At 34.7% G+C, this 24,007-nt stretch overlaps 1 protein-coding gene across 4 annotated transcripts in view; it reads left to right on the forward strand.

The window, feature by feature from the left end:
- mast1a (microtubule associated serine/threonine kinase 1a) overlaps positions 1-24,007 on the forward strand; it is a 94,346-nt gene that overhangs the window by 32,122 nt on the left and 38,217 nt on the right. For 2 of the 4 annotated variants that reach the window (XM_009294431.5, XM_001337092.8), the window contains 2 exons: positions 18,759-18,847; positions 18,971-19,046. In XM_009294431.5, coding sequence (XP_009292706.1) covers positions 18,759-18,847; positions 18,971-19,046 — 165 coding nt within the window. The remainder of the gene's footprint in view (positions 1-18,758; positions 18,848-18,970; positions 19,047-24,007) is intronic. The other 2 variants (XM_073954696.1, XM_073954695.1) reach the window with 1 other exon arrangement.

Genomic DNA, 24,007 nt, shown 5'->3' on the forward strand with positions numbered 1-24,007 from the left:
TGTGTTTATAAGATGCAAAGCAATGTGTGCTCATGCTTCACTTTCCATTTATCTTACTTTGATTATACACAGCTGCACAGCTAACATGAAAACGACTGTCATATTTCCTAGTTCCTCTGAAAAGCCCGCCCTCAACCTCAAAATTCAAACTCAAAAATCAGGCTCAAACTGATAAGGCTGTTTACACAGCGCAAAAGAGCCTCTGATTGGTCAGCTAGCATAATGTGCTGCGATTCGCAGATTGGCTCTACGTTACCACGCCCCTACAAGCATGTGCTTTTGCGCATGTGCATTCACTAACACCACTTCCAACAGCCACCTAGTGTTCCCTAGTGGTCTCCCATCCAGGTACTGACCAGGCTCAGCCCTGCTTAGCTTCAGTGAGTAACCGGTCTTGGGCTGCAGGGTGGCTGTGGCACATGTCTTTTGCGAGTTTGTTATTCGAGATGTAGAATGCAGGGAAAAACGTCCGCATAGAGAGACACTGCAGCACTGCTGATGATTGTGTGTGTTTACAGCGGTTTGATGGATAAATATGAATTTGTAGCTAAATTGTTAACGGAGCCAACCAGCATTTACCATTGTTTACATCCTTGTTTGCATCCTCGCTACAACCACGCCCCTACAAGCATGTGCTTTTGCGCTGTGTACACAGCCGTATTAGTTTAAGCCTGAATCAGACAGAAAATGAAGAGCACACAGCCGAACCTCACGCCTGCTCTCTAAAATAAAATCTGACAAGTGTCTTCCACATATATTCGGGTTATTAGCATGTGTAAGTAATATAAACATTCACATGTAATGTAATGTGTATTAATATAGCACATTTATTGTGTATGGCCCTACACCCAAAGCACTTCACAATCATGAGGGGGGTCTCTCCACACCACCACCAGTGTGCAGCATCCACTTGGATGATGCGACGGCAGCCACAACGGCGCCAGTGCGCTCACCACACACCAGCTATTGGTGGAGGGGAGGGACAGTGATAGAGCCAATTCGGTGGAAGGGGATGATTGGGAGGCCATGATCGTAAGGGCTGATAGAGGGACTTTGGCCATGGACACCGGGGTTACACCCCTGCTCTTTCACGAGAAGTGCCATGGGATTTTTAATGACCACAGAGAGTCAGGACCTCGGTTTAACGTCTCATCCAAAAGACGGCGCCCAATGACAGTATAGTGTCCCCTTCACTTTTACTGGGGCATTAGGACTCACACAAACCACAGGTTGAGCGCCCCCTGCTGGCCTCACTAACACCACTTCCAACAGCCACCTAGTGTTCCTTAGTAGTCTCCCATCCAGGTACTGACCAGGCTCAGCCCTGCTTAGCTTCAGTGAGTAACTGGTCTTGGGCTGCATGGTAATATGGCTGTGGCACATGTCTTTTGCGAGTTTGTGATTCGAGATGTAGAATGCAGGGAAAAACGTCCGCATAGAGAGACACTGCAGCGCTGCTGATGATTGTGTGTGTTTACAGCGGTTTGATGGATAAATATGAATTTGTAGCTAAATTGTTAACGGCGCCAACCAGCATTTACCATTGTTCACATCCTTGTTTGCATCCTCGCTACAACATGCCGTTAGCGCTAGACATTGTGCATGTAATTGATCAATTTTAACAAATAAAAACACTTACAGGTTGTGGCTCACGATGTGAGATTGTGGCTTCTTCTATTATGGTTGGAGCTGCTCCTTCTTTAAAGAGTTTTTAAGCTGAATCCAGCACTGAACTGGGAGAGTTTCTGAAAGTTCTCCCTTGTCAAATGCTAGCTATATCTTTATTGTAATTCTCTGGAACATAATTAAAATCAAATTGTTAGCACTTCTATCTTTGTGTCGTGTCCTTTGGAAGCCGAAATTCGGAAACCGAACAAGTATTGTGGAAATAGCAGCGTTTGGGCAGCATTTGAGCTTTCTCTGCTACATTACAGTGCCTCTGGCCACGCCCCTTTGCTGCGCAGGTGTGTGCGTGTGGTGCATGCACGCAACCTGAAGCATTTGTAATCTCACTAGCCCGGATGTATTTGTTTGTAGTCCCCAAACTTCATTCGCTCTAGGCTTTGCTAAGCTAACTCTGTAATAGCCAATGTCGCTCTTTGCATTGAACTTTGAGCGTCTTACATTCAGAGATGCTGTTCACACAGCTACTTTACACACCAACAAAGGGTTAAAATAGGATATTGTAGTGGATGACCTCTTTAAAGGTCTTGTAAAGTGTTATGAAATGTGCATTTGTTATTTGATGTTTGATGTTTGATGTTAATCTCAACTGAAACATGAAGAGAGGGCGGGACATAGTGTAGCCCCTCCCCTTTTTAAAAACAAGTCAATAGCATTTTGCCTTCTGTGTGTGTGTGTGCATGTGTGGTGTGTGTATGGATGTTTATATGTGTGTGAGAATGTGTGTGAGCATGTGTGTGTATACGTGCATGTATGTGTGTGCATATGTGGCATGTGTATGTGTGTGTGTGTGTGTGTGTGTGTGTGTGTGTGTGTGTGTGTGTGTGTGCATGTGTATGTGTATGGATGCTTATATGTGTGTGTGTCTCTCTCCCTCATGCAGCCTCATTGTGTCTGCTGAGCTCAGTGTAGTCTCTCTCTGCTGTGTTTGAGTGAGAGAGAGCTCTTCTGAATAGTTCAAGTTCAATTATTTTGTTCCGCGCTGCACACAGATGAATTTACTTGAGATTAAAGCATCGCCTCAGCCCCAAAATTGAATATTTTATTTCACGTTGGCGTTGCTTTCTTGTCACTGGAGCTTGACTGCACCGACTCGATGTGTTATTACTCATGTTTTATTAAGATTTGCTCTGAAGGGTTTTCTTTCAGCTCTTTCTGGAACATTTTGACCTGCCATCAAAATTTAGCTGGCTGTGTTCATTCATCTTCCTTCGGCTAAGTCCCTTTATTAATCAGGGGTCGTCACAGTGGGATGAACCACCAACTTATTCAGCATATGTTTTACACAGCAGATGCCCTTCCAGTTGCAACGCAGTACTAGGAAAAACTCACACACACCAATTCACACACATACACTGTGGTCAGTTAAGTTCATCCAGTTCACCTATAGCGCCTGTGTTTGGACTGTGGGGGAAACCAGAGCTCCTGGAGGAAACCCACGCCAACACTGGGAGAGCATGCAAACTCCATACAGAAATGCCAACTGGTCCAGCCGGGACTCAAACAAGCAACCTTCTTGCTGTGAGGCGACAGTCCTAAACAATGAGCCACCGTGTCGCCTCTTTATGTAATATTTATATATTATAATTATTTTTTTCATTTATTGAAAAGATTTATTAACTATTTATTATAACTCAGTTTATTTGTTCATTTATTCCTTATTGTAACATTGTGTTTATTTCTTTATTATAATATGTTAATAATTTATTTATTATTAAAGTAATTGATTTAATATTTATTCTAATAAATTTAATTTTATTTGTTAATTCTTTATTGTAAAATATTTATTTATATATAATTGTTTATTTATTATAATAATTAAATTAATTCTTTAAAATAATAAATGTATTATTTATTATAATAAAAATTGTTTATTTTTGCCTTATTGTAAAGTATTTGTTATTTATTTTTTTAGATATACTTATGTTTGTTACGTCTGTTTTTTTCCAGTGTATTTTTTTATTTATTTGTTTATTTATTTATTATAATTTATTGGTTATTTAAAAAAAATTATTTATGATAATAAATTTTAGGTTATTTTTTATTCGTTATTGTAAAATATTTGTTATTTATTTTTTTTAGATATACTTCTGTTTATTCTGTTTATTTCAGTTTATTTATTTATTTTAAAATTCTAATTAAAATATTTAATTTATTGTAAGACATTTCATTTTGATTCTTCATTCCTTATTGTAAAATGTTAATTTATTTATTTTTAATTGCACTTTTAGTTATTTATTTATTCATTACAAAAATAATTTATATATTATTTATTGTAATAAATTTCAGTTTATTTATTTATTTATTATAGTAAAATATTTGCTATTTATTTATTTTTTAGATATTTATTATAGTAAAATATTTGCTATTTATTTATTTTTTAGATATACTTCTGTTTATTGGTTCTGTAGATTTCAGTTAATTTGTTTATGATCATTTATTGATTAATTAAAATACTGTGTTTATTATAACAAATTTCTGTTTATTTGATTATTTATTCCTAATTTTAAAATATTTGTTGTTTATTTTTTTATTCCGTTTATTACTTCTGTTTTTTTTAAGTTTATTTATTTATTTAAAAAATATTTATTAATTCAAATAATTTATTTATTGTAATAAATTTCAGTTTTATGTGTATTTATTCCTTATTGTAAAATATAAATGTATTTATTTTTAGTTGCACTTCTATTATTTATTTATTTGTTTATTTAAATAATTTGATTATTATTTATTATAACACATTTCAACCTGATTGTTTATTTATTCCTTATGTTTATGTTCATTTATATTACTTTGTTCACAAATTACCTCAAAATTGCAAACCTTCTTGGCATCCAGCTGAGAAACAAGCAGTAAAACTATCCCACCAATATCTACAGGACTCTGGAGATCTTTAATTTGCGGTCAGTGAGTCCTGTATGTGAAACAGGGCCATATTTAGACTGGACACAGATACACACCTTGTGAAAGCAGGACATCCGGTCTCTCTTTTTCATGTATTTTTATAATGAGCGGAGTCAGTCTATATTTACCACATTCAGCTCCTGCAACACTTCAGTCTTTCTCTCTTCTGTTTTTTCACCTTCAGCTGTTTCTGTCCTCAAACCACTGTCTGCTCTAGTAACCTCATCCTATCGCCTAGCAACCAGAAGTCATGTGACCTCACATCGCCACACCCTTTGCATTATAAATTGTTTCCAGCCCTTGTGCATCATATGTGAGGGTGCATTTAGACAAGTGTAAAATGCTAATATGTAAAATGTTTTATTTTTTGTTATTTATTTTATTTTATTTCACTCTGAAGATATTTTACTGATCCATCAAGTGCAGCCAGTGGTTATTTATTTATTTATTTGTTTATTTATTTTATTTTTATATTTATTTTTTTTACAAGGGATAAATAATTTATTTAGTTGATCCAGCCCATTTTGTATTTTTATTTCATTTTTTTAGTTTTGTTTTTTATTTTATTTCATATATGTTTTAATTTTTTATTTTATTTTGATGCTATTTTATCTGCATCAAGATCAGTAAAATAGCATGGTGGTTTTTAATTTTTATTTTTTTTTATTTTAATTTACTTTGATTTGTTTAGATATTAGATATTTTATTTGTTTTAATTAATTAATTTTTATTTATTTAATTATTTTTTTAAAGGTTAGATAATTTATTCTTAAAATGATCAAGATGCGTTGTTGATCTTAATTACAGCCCATGTTTAATTTAATTTTATTTTATCGTATTTTATTTTATCTTATTTAAACTTTTTAGTTCACTGAACCATCAAGAACAATGGTTGTTTTTAATAATAATAATACATAAACACACACACACACACACACACACACACACACACACACACACACACACACACACACACACACACACACACATATATATTATTAATTTAAATTTAATATTAATATTAATGTTTATAATTTAATAATATTTAATATTAATATTTGTTTTGTTTTTTTTTATTTACATTTTTCTCACAGATTATTTTATTTTATGTGTATTTATTTATTTATTTATTTTTACAAGGTTTAGATAATCTATTTTTAAAAATTTCAAGCTGTTTTGTTTATCTCAGTCATAGTCCGTATTTTATTTTATTTATTCTTATTATTTTTTTCATTTTTTATTTCTATTGTTTTATTTCTAGTACTTTTTAATTTAATAGTTCACTTAGATGATATTTTATTGATCCATCAAGAACAGTGGTTATTTAAAAAAATATTTTATCATTTTGTGTTTTTCTTTTATTTAAAAAATTGACACAAATTAGATATTTTATTTATTTATTAGTTTTAAATTTTTTTTTACCAGGGTTAGATCATTTATTTTCAAAATTTTCAGGATATTTTGTTGATCTCAGTCATAGCCCATATTTTATTTTATTTATTTATTTTTTATTATTTTATTTATTTATTTATTTATTTATTTTTTTTTTATTCCACATTGATGATATTTCACTGATCCATCAAGAACAGTGGTTGTTTTTTTAAATAATTTTTTAGGTTTTATTTTATTTTATTTGTTTTACAAGATATTTTCTCTTCTCAATTATAGCCCATAGTTACTTTTATTTTATTTTATTTTACTTTATTTAATTTTATTTATTTAAATTTATTTTATTTTATGTATTTTTTGATAATTAATTTACTTTTTAAATATATTTTTAAAAAGTTGATCAAACTGAACAAGCTGAAGTCAAAAAATTAAGAACAAAACCCCCGAAATTCATGAAAACACATGAAAATCCAGAGGAAATATTGGAGAGTGTGGTGACATGAAGAGAATAATCCAAATGATTACATGTAAAACGGGAAAATGAACGGCACATTCTGTAAAGCAACTTATATAAACACCTCAATCATATTATTTGCATATTCAAAATAAGGCAAATAACAATTTTGCTGACGTCCATGTAAACATAGTCAGTGTATTGATGTGCATGTAAATGTGTTGAGTGAGTCAATCTGTGGTGTTGAACAGGTCAGGCTCAGTGTTATTAGTCTTCATTAGTGGCCTTCTAGAGTCTGAGCTGGGGTTAATTGACAAGCTGTCTGGGTCAGTCGCCATGGCAACCAGTAATTAACCTCTCACCCTCTGATGACTGACAGGTTTAGGATTTGACAAACAGCAGCGCTTACTCACACAAACACATATTGGGGTGTAAATTCACCACAGGAGCGTTTGCTTGATTCAGAATATGAGTCAAATATGCTGAATGTTGAAATATTTTTACTATTGAAACATTTTCTTTTGTAACAAATTGAAAACTGTTACTTATTTCTGCGATCTTTCTCTTCTTTCTTTTCTGTCTTTCAATCTTTCATTCTCCCTCCCTCCTTCCTTTCTTTCTACCTTCTTTCTTTCCTTCCTTCTTTCCATCCTTCCTTATTTTTTTCTTTCTTTAATTGTCTTTCTTCTTACATTCCTTTCTTCCTTCATTCTTTCTTTCCCTTCTTCCTTCCTCCCTTCCTTCCTTCCTTCCTTCCTTTCTTCCTTCCTTCCTCCCTTCCTTCCTTCCTTCCTTTCTTCCTTCCTTCCTTCCTTTTTTTATTCCTTCCCTATTTTTTTCCTTTCTTTAATTGTCTTTCTTCTTACATTCCTTTCTTCCTTCATTCTTTCTTTCCCTTCTTCCTTCCTCCCTTCCTTCCTTCCTTCCTTCCTTTCTTCCTTCCTTCCTCCCTTCCTTCCTTCCTTCCTTTCTTCCTTCCTTCCTTCCTTTCTTCCTTCCTTCCTTCCTTCCTTCCTTCTTTCCTTCCTTCCTTCTTTTCTTCCTTCCCTTTTTTTCCTTTTTTAATTGTCTTTCTTCTTTCATTCCTTTCTTCCTTCATTCTTTCCTTCCTTCCTTTCTCCCTTCCTTCCTTCCTCCCTTCCTTCCTTCCTTCCTTCCTTCCTTCTTTCCTTCCTTCCTTCTTTTCTTCCTTCCCTTTTTTCCCTTTTTTTAATTGTCTTTCTTCTTTCATTCATTTCTTCCTTCATTCTTTCTTTCCATTCTGCCTTCCTCCCTTCCTCCCTCCATTCCTTCCTTCCTTCCTTCCTTTTTTCTTCCTTCCTTATTTTTTTCCTTTCTTTAATTGTCTTTCTTCTTTCATTCATTTCTTCCTTCATTCTTTCCTTCCTTCCTTCCTTCCTTAATTCTTTCATTCTTTTTTCCATTCCTACTTCATTCATTCTTTCCTTCTTTCCTTTCTTCATTCATTTTTCCTTTCTTCAATTTTCTTCCTTCCTTCCTTCCTTCCTTCCTTCCTTCCTTCTTTCGTTCATTCATTAATTTTTTCTTTCTTACCCTCCTTCATTCATTCCTTCCTTTTTTCAATTTTATCTTTCCTCCATTCTGTAGTCCTTCCTTTCTTCCTTCTATTCTTTTTCCTTCCTTCCTTCTTTCCTTCCTTCCTTCCTTCCTTCCTTCCTTCCTTCATTTTTTCCTTTCTTTAATTATGTCTTCTTTCCCTTCTTCATTCTTTCTTTCCTTCAATTTTTCTTCCTTCCTTTCTTCTTTCCTTCATTTCTTTCTTTTCTTCCTTCCATTCTGTTTTCTTTCCTTCCTTCCTTTCCTTCTTTCCTCTATTCATTCCTTCCTTCTGCTTTCTTTCCTTCCTATTTTTCCTTCCTTCTTTCTTTCCTTTCTTCCTTTCTTTCTTCCTTCCTTCCTTTCTTTCTTTTTTCAATTCTCTCTTCCTTTCTTTTATTCTGTCTTCCTTCCTTCTGTTCTTCCTTCAATTCTACCTTCATTTATTTAATTCTGTTGTTCTTTCATTAGGCATTACTTCCTTACTTCATACTTTCTTCCTTAATTTCCTCCATCCTTCCTTTGATTTTTCCTGCCTTTAATTCTGTTTTCCTTCCTTCCTTCCTTCCTTCCTTTGATTCATTCTTTCATTTTTGTCCTCCCTCCTTTCTTCCTTCCTCCTTTTCATTCTTCCTTCCATTCTGTCTTTCATTCTTCCCTCCGAGTTTAAAGTTATAACTTACAAGGCATTTCAAACATAGAGTCAAGGCTTTCTCCAGCCAAAACAATTAAAACCATTAAGACTTTAAGCTCACGAAAACTAATTTCCAGCTTATGAATAGTTAGCAAGACAGCAGTTGTGTTTGGATTAGGTATGTAGAGTAAGATCTCACTTAATGAAAACTAATAAACAGCTAACATCTTAGCAATAAGCTGGTAATAACCCAGTAATTAATAGTAGAAATTGGCACTTGAGATAAAGCATTACCTTGTAGCCTGTTAATCTGCTGTAAATTTCAAACCGACTCCAGCTTTATTAATTTTTCACTTCAAGAGCCTTTCCTGTAGTTCGATTCTTTGAAAATCTTCTTCGGAAAGCAGAATATGTGCGCTTTCATCCAGTCAAATATCAAGAAAAAGTTTGTGCTTCTGCTTTGATTTGATGTGAATCTGAAATGGAGCGTCTGGATCAACTTTTCCCTCATGAATTAAACATTACAAACCAACTGTGATTTCAGGCAGAGGCCATAAAGATATTTCACATGTTTTCTCTTTGCAAAAAAACACTGAAAAGCTGTGTTTGTTTACGGTGTAGTCGGCTAAATGGGTCAGTGCTGCTGAATGTCAGTGTTGTTGAGTATTTTTGGAGCTGTGTAATGCAGAGGGTGATTGGCAGCATCAGAAGAGCATCAGGATCTGCTGTTTTCTCCACAGGCGGCTGTGTGTTTTCTACCGCCTGCTTGTCAGAGGTGTTTTTGATTTGTTGCCCTCTTGGAGATCCAGCACAGATCAAACATATGCAGACATGTGCGTATAGTTGAAGTCAAAATTATTCTCCCTCCTGAGAATTTTATTGTCTTTTTCAAATATTTCCCAAATGATGTTTAACAGAGCAAGGAAATTTTCACAGTATGTCTGATAATATTTTTTCTTCTAGAGAAAGTCTTATTTGCTTTATTTCGGCTAGAATAAAAGCGTTTTAATTTTTTATAAACCATTTTAAGGTCAATATTTTTAGCCCTTTTAAGCTGTATTTGTTTTCAATTGTCTACAGAACAAACCATCATTAAACAATGACAAGTCTAATTAACATAGTTCAGCCTTTAAATGTGACTTTAAGCTGTAAGTGTCTTGAAAAATATCTAGTAAAATATTATTTACTGTCATCATGACAAAGATAAAATAAATCAGTTATTAGAGTTGAGTTATTAAAACTTTTATGTTTAGAAATGTGCTGAAAAATCTTCTCTCCGTTAAACAGAAATTGGGCAAAATATATATACTGGTGGGCTAATAATGCAGGGGGGCTAATCATTTTTGACTGCAGCTGTATTTGTACTCTGGTCTACTGTTACAGCAGATTCTGTGTGTATATGATCCGCCTGTCAGTCATGCGATACGATACACATCCGCTCTAGAAGATGCTTCCCGGCTCCTGCTTTATGAAAGAGATACGGGATCAGATTCATCCGCAGTTATACATTACTCTCCTTCTGATAAATATCCTCTGGCAGTTATTGCTTTTGTGTTTTTATCAAATACTTCTAATAAATGGTCATATTCGTTTGTTGATATGAAGCTGAAATAAAATAAAATGTGTGAATGGGTTAAAATGAGAAATGTAGATTTGGCTATATATATATATATATATATATATATATATATATATATATATATATATATATATATATATATATATATATATATATATATATATATATATATATATATATATATATATATATATATATATATATATATATATATATATATATATATATATATATATATATATTCTCATGGCTTGACACATGTTTTTTTATTCTATAGGCAATAGGAACAGTAAGAGGTTAAGGAGAAAAATAATAAAAACGATTTATTGCAATACTCATTTTGTTTTACGTAAAAGCCAAGAAAAGTACAGTAGTTCCTAGTGTATTGTATAAAAAAAATGAACACTGAAAACTCACAGCTGCTGGTAGCCCATGTACAAACTGGGGAACACATAAAATCCTACACTTTAAAAATAAACATACATGTGAAGTTAATTAAGAAAAATTGGCCATTTCAATTAAACATATTTGTACTTCAGTAAACATAAATAAACCATCTTAATTATCTCGGTGCTGAAAAAAATGTGAGACGGTAGTCTGTAACATGGATCGAGTGCTTTTATAAAATGACAAAAGCCCACATTTCCAGTCACTGAAAATGGCTGCAAATCTTTTGCATTAAACACCCGCACAGCCTTTGGTATTTTTATGTGTCTCTCGGAACCAGTTTGGTTTGTTTGCTTGAAAGATTCAGCAAGGGATTGTTGCTATTTGGACTTTTTTACCTTCTCTGCTATCCTGCTTCAGACAGTGATATTGCTGGGTGATGGCGCTGCAGATGTGCAGTCATGGTTATACATTTAAAATAATGCTTGCACACAGTTATTTTTTGTTCACCGTTTTTTCTTTTATTGGCATTATACTTACCGGCAAAGCTGCAATGTCTACACACTGCAGATTAAAAAGGCGCCGGTGCTTTCTCGTATGTTGCCTCACTTCGCCGGCCATTCCTTTTACTAGTGCCTCACTTCACCGCCGCTCGCAATGTTAAAGTGTGGAATGATGGTCAAGCACCCCCTATCTTAAGCGCATAGTGATTGGATATTTACTCGCGGGGAGGAGTTTCCTCATCTCAGCTCCTTACAGGCAAACACAGTCAATTCTGGAAGATATCAAACGCACATAAATTTTTTTAACGCAAAACCTAGAAAATCGCAGTTGATAATATCGGTATCAAATTCCATTAAAACAGAAGTCGAAAGTTAAAAATGACACACCCGAAATTGCATGAAACACTGGAGAGCCTGGTGATGCGACATTAATTGTTTTATACTGAAACTTGCCTTCAAAAATTGCTTCCTTGGTCTTATCCATATTTCTTTGCATGTTAAACACACGTCGACCACAACAGGAAATTAAAAAAACCTGCAAATGCGTTAATTTTTTTAATGCATTATTTCAAATTAATTGCATGCTTTAACGCAATAATTTTGACACCACTAATATATATATATATATATATATATATATATATATATATATATATATATATATATATATATATATATATATATACTGTGCTCAGCATAATTGAGCACAGCCCATTTTGAAAAGAAATATTTTTTTCCATTTCTCAATGAATATAGGCAATGTATTTTGGTGCATTTAAAGGAAACAGACTTAATAAACAGATATATTTATTAAAATTATATTTTAGTCACCAAACATTTTTAGAAATTGAAAGATAATACAATTAAACTCAAGCAAAATATTGCAAAACAAAATAACAACCTACAAAATTTCAACAAAATTTTTATATATATTTTTTGCTTCTATTAATTTTTCCTCTTTTTTTAACATTTTTTAAAAAACAAATCTAATTAGTTTATAAATGAATTGATGTGTAATAAAATGAAATGACACAGAGGAAAAAGTATTGAACACATGAAGAAAGTAAGTTGTAGAAAGGCATGGAAAGCCCAGACAGCAGCTGAAAACTCCCAGTAATTCTTCAGCAGCCATCATCAGTGTAAATGAATATTCACTGCTTCAGTCTAACATCTACATTAGCAGGATGAAGAAGATGTGACTAGGGTGGACATTTCAGCAAGAAAGTGTTCCAAAACCCAACCAAGGAGACTCTCAAATGCTTTCAAAGAAAGAAAATAAAGCTTTGGATTGGACCAGCCAATCACCTGACTTGAATCCAATAGAAAATACAAATTAAAGATCAGATTTGATACACGAGAGTCACCGAACCATCAATATTTTTACACTCTGTTGAAGTCTGTGAAAAACTCATGTCTGAGCAATGCATGTGACTTTCATAAGAGAGAGGCATCTTTAAGCTGCCATCACCAAAAAAGCCTTTCATACAAAGTGTTAAATACATTTCAGTAGTGCAGTACTTTTTCCTTGTGTCATTCTATTGTTATTACGCAAAACTTATTTTTCAGATTGTTTTTGGTTTATTTTTGTGTTTGAATTTTTTGGGTTTTTACGTAAATCTTCTTTAGTTTCATGTCAACAGCTCTTTCAGAAATATTATTCCCAGGAAAAAACAATACAAAATTAGACTTAATCATTTCAGAATAACGGAGATCAAATACAAAAGTTAAAAGTGAAGTCTTCAAGTTAACATTTTCAAAATGATATCCAAAAATAGACATTCAACCGTTATTTTTAGACGTGACTTTATATCATTTGCAGTATTATCAGTCTGCTCTTCCATTAAAGAGCATCACAAACAAACAGAACACAACAGTGAGGGGAAACGAATAGAACTTTCTAAAAATACACAGATGAAAACTAAAGCAGTTGTCAGCCTGAATCTGCGGCTCCCCTCTAATCAGGACGACTTTAAATGAACGCTCACTGACAAGAAAGCAGATTGTAGCAGCACAGATCCGGCGAGGGCATTGTGAAATATTGAGCAGAAGTGCATTAGCATCAGACTGAAGGAAGCAGCAGCGAGACAGGAGACATAAACCTCACATTTCTGTTGTCGTCTCACTGCGTTACTGTTTCATTATTCTAATACACACACTACACACACACACTACACACACACACATACAAACACACACACAGACACATAGGCACACAAACAACTCACACACTCACAACACACACAGAAAACACTCCCTGTCATATACCCCAACTACATTTCCCATCACGTCATGCAGTCACACACCAGTTTCAGATTACACATTTTGATTAGGTACCAGGCATGGGGCGATAACCGGTTTCAAGGTTTACTGCGGTTTGAAAAAGTCAAGGTTTTTAAACTGCTGAAATTTTCTGTCTGTAAGATTGTAAGTATGTAAAATTAGTTTTTGTTTTTTTTAACAACTACATTCAGTTTTTTTACTTTTTAATCGCATATCGTTAAGTGATGCACAGACACAAATTTTGCTTTATTTATTTATTATTTGTATTTATTTTTGATAATTAAACCAAGAATATAAAGTATTTTTAGGAACATAAGAGCATTTGCACACTCATCTTGTGGCTGCCAGCTTCTTTCATCTGTGTTTTCTTTATCCAGGCAGAAAAAAATCCCTTCCTGTGATTGGTCATGTTTTGCGCTCATTTGTTTTACTGTATTTCGATTTTCTAATTCGATTTTTAATTGCGTCAAGAAGATATTTCCAACATAGACTCGGTCTGAAAGCGTAGCCCTATATTCATTTCTGGAGATCGAGAATTATGTAGCCAGAGGAATGTATGGCTGCATTTCATCTTTAAAATGAACGCTACGGGGTGGTAGGACGCCATTCTTTTCGTGCTTACCAGCTGACCGCTTACCACCATATGGAAGACTTTCCGCTGTTACCACTTGGCCCAGTTAGCTTGCCTAGTATGCTGGCAGACTTGAGAAGCAGAGAGTGGTTGACCACAACAACGAGGTTCGAGTCCAGCGAAGAACGATTCCAGAAAGCGGGTAAAACTAAAGCCAAAAAATTTAAGAAACAAGGAAATAACAGGGTGAGAATGTGGTAAAACCATAGACTGTAAAATATATGGACGTAGTATCCGTGACGTCACCCATAGGTTTCTAAAGAGCGCAAAAGAAGCCACAAGTAGGCGCGGCCAACCGTCGCCATTTTGTTCGCGCGTCATCACGCCGACGGCGGGATACCAAACATGGGCAAAGAGGCGGAGAGTGAGCAGAGCTACAGACGCATGCTGCATTTAGGTTGGACCTGGTTCAGACACCTGGTTTACTTTGGGAGAACGCTTAATACTTTATCACTTGTGACTCGTTTGTATTCTGACCACTTGTGCTTGGCTGTATACTATATCAATAAAGTGTTTAGTCTTTTAAAAACACTGCTGTAATACATTGAGCCACTAAACATTGTTCTTATGACGTTTCTCAACAGGAGGAAAACGCGAATTACATCCAAACACTTCAGATATAGTCTGTATTAGTTAATGTAAGACTATTAATGAAATCCAGCATAACACTGTATGACAACGCTTCAGATGACTGTTCTAGAGCCTACAGCTAATCAATCTGACAGATTCTGGAGTGCATTACAGCTCTAAATATAAATATAAACGATAAATGATCTTAAATAAAACAAATACATGTATAGAGATGGTATATAAGTATATAAATTTACTCACATGGGGAACGGAGGCCACGTGAATGGTTTGTGAGCACAATTAAGCGCACTCAGCATGACATTCCATCAAATAATTGTAGGAAACAAGTCCAAAAGGCAGTTGACTGTGTAAAGCCACATAAAACAACACAGAAATACGATAAATATGCCGAGTTCAGTGGCTAATCTGCAGGATTCAGCTGAGGTGACGTGACGGCGACCAGTGAGACCTAGCTGTCACTCAAGTGACCACGCCCTTAATTATGCAAACTTAATATAACTTAATATAAAGGAAACGGATGAGTTATAAAAAAAATTCACCCCCCTCACAGTTGTCATGAAGGGTAATATTAGCTGTATTAACCAAAACCTTTTTTTGTACCAGGCTGTAAACACCTTTTTTTCTGCTGTAAAGTTGGCCATTCTAACAGTGGGCTCAATTGAAATTTGCTCTGTTTTGGAGCCAGGAGCGGCTAAGACTAGCGGAATTTCGGATAAATTGCAGTTTTAGTTACTTCCGTATTGGCTTCCTGAGAGAGAGCGGGAGGTTGCCGCTTGGGTAAAATGTGGTAAAAATCAGGCGAGGGCTTTTCTTTTCTGGATTTCTTTGTAAAACTTTTGGTTGGGTTAGGGAAGTGTCAATCTGTGCTTTTGAAAACACTATTGGTTGGGTTTAGGAAAAGAGGAGGATGGGTCAGTCGATCAGTCAGTCCAATGATTCAGTTAGTCTGTCAACAGCGGCCTCTGGTGGATTTACGCGAGAACAGCAGGCACAAATGGCACTCTCGAGAGAAATTTGAGATATCAAAAAGCGTACACAGCAACCTCTGGTGGATTTGCGAAAACAAAAACTACAAAAAAAAAAAAACTTACCTCCTGGGAGGTCTTTGGCAATATCCAGAAATGTATATATAAGAATACGTTTTCAGAATGAGCCTGGGTTAGTTGTTATAATTATCAGTGATGTAGCCCTTGCCGATCGCTGGAGAACACCCCAACTACATATCCCATCACGCCATGCAGTCACACACCAGTTTCAGATTGCACATTTTGATAACACATATAGCTTTTCTTTTTTAAGTCTTGTTTCCCTGGGAGCATTGCAAAGTGCCTTCATTGCAAAGTGCCTTCATGTTTAGTCTACTTGTGTTTTTGATGTTTGCTTGTTTTACTGTTTATGTTTGATTTTGACCTAGATGGTTATTCCTGCAGTCTCTTACCTGAAATGGAGAGCTGCACAATGTTTAGTCTTTTCTACCTCTTTAGTTTTGATTGTGGAGTTAAAAGTGACCTGGATTTGTTCTTGACAGGTTTATCCCGATGAGAATCTAACATGTAGAAACGACAACAACAAACAGATGAAAGCAAAGCAAGAGAATAACAGACAGGAAATAAGATGATAAGAAAGTGCTGGGAAAGAGGGGGCAATAACTCAAAATTTTAGTCAATATCTGCTGACACACACACACAAATACACACATAGACACACACGCATCTGCGTGTACAGATCAAGAGTGACGAGCGGGTTCTATATGGAAATGAGCTTTCTGATTATTGCATCATGTCATTAAGCGAGTCTGTGATCTCCAGCTGTGTGTCGGGGAGATGTGCTGGATGTGATGAAGTCTAAAGCAGCCAATCACAATGCCGATTGGTCCTGCGGAGGCTGTCAGTGTAGTTGCCGTGGCGATGTGCCAGTTTACTTTCTGCTCGTCCCTTGAGTCACTTTATTCCTCAGTCTCAGCAGAGGTGTGAAGTTTGTTCTGTGTTTTATGCTGTGTGTGTGTTATCTATTTATTTATTAAATGTTTATGTATTGTGTTGAGTACAATTTTTGCGGTGTTTTTTTATGAATATAGATCATATAATATACACTTTTAATGTTGTTTTAATGTAATAAAGTGTTTTGCGGTGTTTTTTTTATGAATATAGATCATATAATATAGACTTTTAATGTTGTTTAAATGTAATTAAGTGAACTATGTTTACATGTTATATAGAGATTTTTGTGTAATTGTATTTTAGTGTTGTTTATGGGGGAATTGTTGGGAATAATATTAGTTTCCATTTTTCTATAAAACTATTCTGCTATTTCTGTATAAGGAATTATTATATATTCATAATATCATATATTATTATGTACATATATTATGTATTATTATATAATATATATAATTATATATTATATTATACATATATTATGTAAAATGAGACATGTGGGTAGCACAGTAGGTAGCAAAATCGCCAGTTCGAGCCTCGGCTGATTGAATGTTCTCCCCGCTTGCGCGTGGGTTTCCTCCGGGTGCCCCGGTTTCCCCCACAGTCCAAACACATGCACTATAGCTGAATTGGGTAAGCTAAATTGTCCATAGTGTATGTGTGTGAATGAGTGTGTATGGGTGTTTCCCAGTGATAGGTTGCAGCTGAAAGGGCATCCGCTGCATAAAACATATGCCGGAATAGTTGGCGGTTCATTCCACTGCAGTAACCACTGATAAATAAGGGACTAATTTTAAACTCATTTTAATGTTATTTTTTAAATTAACATGAATAATATATATATATATATATATATAATTTTCATGTTATTTTAAATGTAATTATTTAAACTAAATTAAAATAGATAAATATTATATGGCCATCTCAAAAGAACTGATCAAAATCACACAAAAAACTTAGATCTTTACTAAAATCAAACCAAAACTATAACTCATACCTAGTTCAGACACAGAAACACAAAAATATTTTAGAATTTTAGATTTATTTTATATGATATTTATTTTTTTATTTCCCTTGTGATGTACTATAGTATTTAAAACAAAAATGTTTAAATTGTAAAATATCATTCATATAGTTTAGTATTTATCTATATATTATAGTAAATATTTCTCTCAGAACACCCGCTCACCTCTCCTTTGCTTCATGTATACATATAGTTGAAGCCAAAATTATTACCCCCCCAGTATTTTCACAGTATGTCTCATTGTAACACGGGGAGTGACAGAGACAACTGAGTTTGAATCCACATGCATGTTTATTCAGCAGTCAGGCAAGCAATGGTCAACTCTGGTGCAAACAGATGTATGTAGACAATCCAGAATCGTGGTCAGAATAACAGGCGAGAGGCCGAAAGGCAGGCGGCAGACAGGGATAACTAGATAAGGCTAGGGTAAACACACAGAAAAACAAGACTAAGGAAACACGTTGAAATGTCACCTACAGTAAACAAGAGTCCGCGATGGGAATGAGTGTGTATGCTGCTTAAGTAGTGTGTGTAATCAGTCTTTGACTATCCTCAGGTGGTGAGGGTGTAATCAGTCAGAATGAGGAACGTGTGTGTGTGAGTGAAGTGCATGTATGAAAATGTAGTCCAAAAATGGTGGATTTGTAGTCCATAGTGATTGTGCGTTCAAACCAGCGATTTAGGGAGTTAAGATCGCTGGTGATCGTGTTACTGATAATATTTTTTCCTCTGAAGAAAGACTTATTTGTTTTCTTTTGGCTAGAATAAAAGCAGTTTTTAATTTTTCAAAACCATTTTAAGGTCAAAATTATTAGCCCATTTAAACTATATTATTTTCTCAATAGTCTACAGAACAAACCATCATTATACAATGATTTACCTACTTACCCTAACCTGCCTAGTTAACCTAATTAACCTAGTTAAGCCTTTAAATGTCACTTTAAGCTGTATAGAAGTGTCTTGAAAAATATCTAGTCAATATTATGTACTGTCATCATGGCAAAGATCAAATATCAGTTATTAGAGATGAGTTATTAAAACTATTATGTGTAGAATTGTATTGAAAAAATCTCTTTGTTAAACAGAATTTGGGTAAAAAAATAATCAGGGGGGCTAATAACTCTGACCTCAACTGCATTTGTGTGTGTGTGTGTGTCTGTCTGTGTGAGATTGCCCTGATGGTGTGTTTATTTTTTGTTTTGCAGCTGTCGCACCAGTAATCGCAAGAGTCTGATCTTGACCAGCACATCTCCAACTCTTCCCCGACCTCACTCTCCTCTGCCAGGACATATTGGTGAGAAAATCGTCCCGTACACATGTCCTTCGTCTGTGATTTACAGAGTGTGTTCATCTTTGTGTGTGTGTGTGTGTGTGTGTGTGTGTGTTTGTGTGTATGTGTGTGTGTGTTTGCTCATAGGAAGCAGCCCACTGGACAGCCCGAGGACCTTCTCTCCCAGCGCACCCGCACACTTCTCCTTCGCTTCATCCAGACGGTAAATCCACACATAAACAACCAGCAGCACACTTCATCTCATCTGCCAGAGCTTGTTTGAGACAGCCTGCCAAAGTCCCCTAGCCCTTTCACACATAAATACTCCAGTGTTTTTATTGTGGCCATTATCAAAGACTATAGATATACAAAGACAGTTCACTCGCATTACTATGAATGGGGAAAGGCTTAGTATGGCCGCCACAGCAAAGAAAATCTCAGCTTCTTTATAGCCACACAGTTCTGTGGGGTGAGGGGTCTGCATAGATTCACTTGTTAGATTCATAATTTCATACAATATAAATGGCCCAGTGTACAACAGTTATTACTGTAATATCTTCAATATAAACTGCTTGACAAAAGTCTTGTCGTCTATCCCAGTTGTAAGAGTAACAAATAATAACTTCTGGTTGATCATTTGGAAAAGTGGCAGAAGGTGGATTTTTCTGCTGAATCATCTGTTGAACTGCATCCCAATCATCACAAATACTGCAGAGGACCTATTGGAACCCGCATGGACCCAAGATTCTCACAGAAATCAGTCAAGTTTGGTGAAGGAAAAATCATGGTTTGGGGTTTCATTCAGTATGGGGGCGTGCAAGAGATCTGCAGAGTGGATGGCAACATCAAGAGCCTGAGGTATCAAGACATTTTTGCTGTCCATTAAATTTCAAACTACAGGAGAGGGCAAATTCTTCAGCAGGATAGCGCTCCTTCTCATACTTCAGCCTCCACATCAAAGTTCCTGAAAGCAAAGAAGGTCAAGGTGCTCCAGGATTGGCTTGCCCAGTCTCCAGACATGAACATTATTGAGCGTTGAAGGAGTAGGCATTGAAGATGAATCCAAAGAATCTAGATGAACTCTTGGAGTCCTGCAAGACCAATCTCTTTGCTATTCCCTGTCAGACCTTAGTGTCCTAATTAAATATTTAAAAATCAAGGCATGATCATATTTTATTTTGGTAAAATAAGCGTAATCTAGAGGCCTTTGCCTTTCATATAAGCCACTTTTGATACCAAATGATCAACTAAAAGTCAAGTTATTATTTTTGTTCCTAATTATATTATGTTATATTATATTATTGTTATTTTTATTATTATTATATTATTATTGTTGTTGGGATTATTATTATTATTATATTATTATTATTATTATATTATATTTTATTATATTAATGTTATTTTATTATTATTATTATTATTTTTTATTATTATATTATTATTATATTATATTATGTTATTGTTATTTTTATTATATTATATTATATTATATTATATTATATTATATTATATTATATTATATTATATTGTTGTTATTTTTATTATTATTATATTATATTATATTATATTATGTTATTGTTATTTTTATTATATTATATTATTGTTATTTGTATTATTATATTATATTATTGTTATTTTATTATAATATATTATTGTTATTTGTATTATTATATTATATTATATTATATTATATTATTGTTATATTATGTTATTGTTACATTATATTATAATATATTATTGTTATATTATATTATATTATATTTTTGTTATTTTTACTATATATTATATTATATTATATTATTGTTATATTATATTATATTATATTATATTATATTATATTATATTATATCATATTATATTATATTATATTATATTATATTATATTATATTATATTATATTATATTATATTATATTATATTATATTATATATCTGTTTGTTTGCATTCTCACTCCGAAAAAAGTTATGTGTTCAAACCACTTATTTAATATGAGCTGAAACTACACAATTCTTGAGATTTTTTTTTTACAACTTAATTGTTTTAAGTTCAATCCACTTACATTTGTTAAGGTACCTTACACTCCTTTATGTTGGGACTTTTGTTGCTTCTTGTTCTAGTTCAGAGCTTTGAGGAAGTGTTTATAAATGGACGTGTTTGTAAGCAGCAGGAAGGAGATCCTCCAGACGGCTAAAACACACACACACACACACACACACACACACACACACACACACATATCTCAGCATCATCATTCCCCAGTGAATGACAGGCCGTCCCACAGCCGTTTATCTGAAAGACAAGTGCAAAGGAGAGACGAATGGATGAGAGACAGACGATTGATCTGCGTTTTTTTCCCCGTCTGACGCGCTCCAGCCCTGCGAGGCCTAATATTGGATTTTGCCAATATAAATCTCGTCCAGCAGGATAGTTGCACAGCATGTATCATCAATTTTGTCCAAAGCACAGAGCTACGGCTAACTGCGAACACAGAAACATGAAATATTTGCCGGACAAACGAACACACGAGCCTCAGTACATCACGACACAAGTCAGCCAGACAATATTTCCAGAAAATAAGTTACACCGGGTCAAAATAGCATCAGAATAAGTCACATTTTATCATTAAATTGAGAAATTAATTTACAGGATATCAGTTGCAACTCCAAATTAGACATACTGTTTACATATTATCACACATGTACAGTTTATGCTATTAGCTAAGACTTTTAGCTCAATGAGTTAATAATTAGCTGCTTATTAGTTAGCAACATAGTAATTGGGTTTGGGGTAGGATTAAGGATGTACAATAAGATCATACTTTATAAGCGCTAAAAACAGCTAATATCCTAACAGTTGAAAGGTAATAAGCCAGTAACAGGTTAAATGGTGTGAAGTGTGACTTAAGCTAGTGTTACTCATACTCAGGGCTTAATTTGTGCCGAAACACGCTGGATTTTTGCATGGAAAAGTGGATTTAGCTGGTTTTGACGCAAGAGAAAATCTACCTTGTTAAAATCCAGAGAATTGTCTAAAGATAACAGCAGATAAAAAATAAGTTATTTTATTTGCAAGCTAATAACCTCATCATTATCTATAAAATAAACCTTCTGAACCTAATTATAGGAGTCTGATATAAAATGCTCATTTACAAGAAAAGAGGTCTGACAGATTTAAAGGGTTTTGCTTCTGAACTCTTTATTTTTATTAAAAACAAGCTTTGATTTGTCCACCTGTCAGGTTTTGGACCATATACGTAGGGCATAGGACGTGTGTTTGGATATAGCTTAGTTTTTTTTAACCACACTTCGTTATTATTGTTCATTTATTGGTTTGGTGGAAATTAGAACTGAGTTTAGAAATAGTTTTGAAACAAATCTTTGCACTTAACAAACTAAATTAATAATGTAGGCTAATTAATGTTTGTGCGTACAACATATTTCCTCATCCATGAAAGAGAGAAAGAGAAAGCAAAAATAACAACCCAGGCTCATTCTGGAAACATAACCCTGCGGACATTTCTGGAGACCGCGAAACGTATTTTTGCAGTTTTTTTTTTTTTTTGCGAATCCGAGAGAGTCCGCTGTGCGCGCTTTTTCGCGTCTCAAACCTCTTTTGCACTGTTCTCGTGTAAATTGTTGCTGTCGAGCGGCCGTCTGTCCGACTGACTTACTGACTGAATGACTGAACCATTGACTGGGCGGCCGGCCAATCGGCCAAGCGGCCAACCCAGCCACCCTCCTCCTCCTCCTTCCCCAAACCCAAGCAACGATTTACAAAAGCCGTCTAGAGAAAAGAAAAGTCCTCATCTGATTTTGACAGCGTTTTCAGATTTCACCGCATTCTTCACCCTTTATGAACTCATTCGCTTTATTTTTTGGACTCTGTTTTGCATTCGCTTGAAAAAAGGAAATGTAGCCATACGTACCTCCGGCCACATAAATCGCGGTCCCCAGAAATGTCTGCGGTGCTACGTTTTCAGAATGAGTTTGGGGTGAAAAATAAAGTGCCCGAATGGAGGAGGCTCGTTCTTTATCCTCACGTTACAGATGGTCTATTTGACTGTTTTCTCGCTAATGAACCATTTAGTTTTTCCACCGTGTAAATAGCAAATGCGCCACGGCGCAATGCAACTGACTCTCAAATGCTCAAAACACACCCATAATTTATTAAGAGAATAAGCACAACCCTGTCAGATGATGTGCGGCGGCGCAGAGCCTGGTTTTTCGTCCTTAAAATAGTAAAAGTGGATTCAGACACACTTTTAATGCTTTTGCTCCCTGCCATTTAGACCTTGCGCCTAGATCATCAAAATAAAGCCCGTTGAGTCAGATTGATATAAGTTGAGATGACTAGAAAAGGTCATTTGATTCAGCTCAAAGTTGTCAGCAAGATTTTTTACAGTGTATATACCATACAAAATTATGTAATATTCATTTTATTATATTATCTTTTATCTTCATTAATAGTCAAAATTAATCATTAACACCACTAAAATTAAGCTAAGGGGGTAAGTACTTTCAGGTAAATACGGTACATGATCAAGAAATGTCTGATGGGTACTGAAGCTAGTTTGAGCCCTACTGAGAAGCTCTTTTCATGCTTTCGTTATGTGGAACCGTTGTTTTGGTTCTCCTGTGAGCGAGCTCTTCTCATGTTGTGGGATGACAGTTTTAATGACCCCGTCGGGAACGTTGCCCGCTCCGAAACATGCAGTAAACTGTGCAGAAATGAAACGGATGCCTAGCGACCACACAAGAATGCAACCACATGAAATAGACTTATAAAATCTGAACACTTGCTGTTCTCAACATTTAAAGCTTTACACAGAAATATCAGACGGACAAGTTTCAAACCCTGCTGACGTTCAGCCGAAACCAAGCTTCTCGCATTCAAACTAGACAGTGGTTTAGTGTTTCTGTAAAGCTGCCCGTGGCACAGAAATTGCACGCTTTGCTTTTATTGTAATTCTAAAATGCTGGAAAAAATGTGACACTTGAGTTTGAGGTCAGTGCTTTTGTTTTTTTTGTTGTTTTTTTTGTACAAAAAATAGTAACATTGTGGAGTATTATTATAACTTCAAATAACTCATTTTTATTTTTTAATGTTCTTTATAAGCTGACAAACAGCAGTATTCTTACCTTCACGATCCTTCAGAAATTATTTAGATTTGATGCTTAAGAAACA

This window comes from Danio rerio, chromosome 1 (assembly GCF_049306965.1).
Source record: "Danio rerio strain Tuebingen ecotype United States chromosome 1, GRCz12tu, whole genome shotgun sequence".
NCBI lineage: Eukaryota > Metazoa > Chordata > Actinopteri > Cypriniformes > Danionidae > Danio > Danio rerio.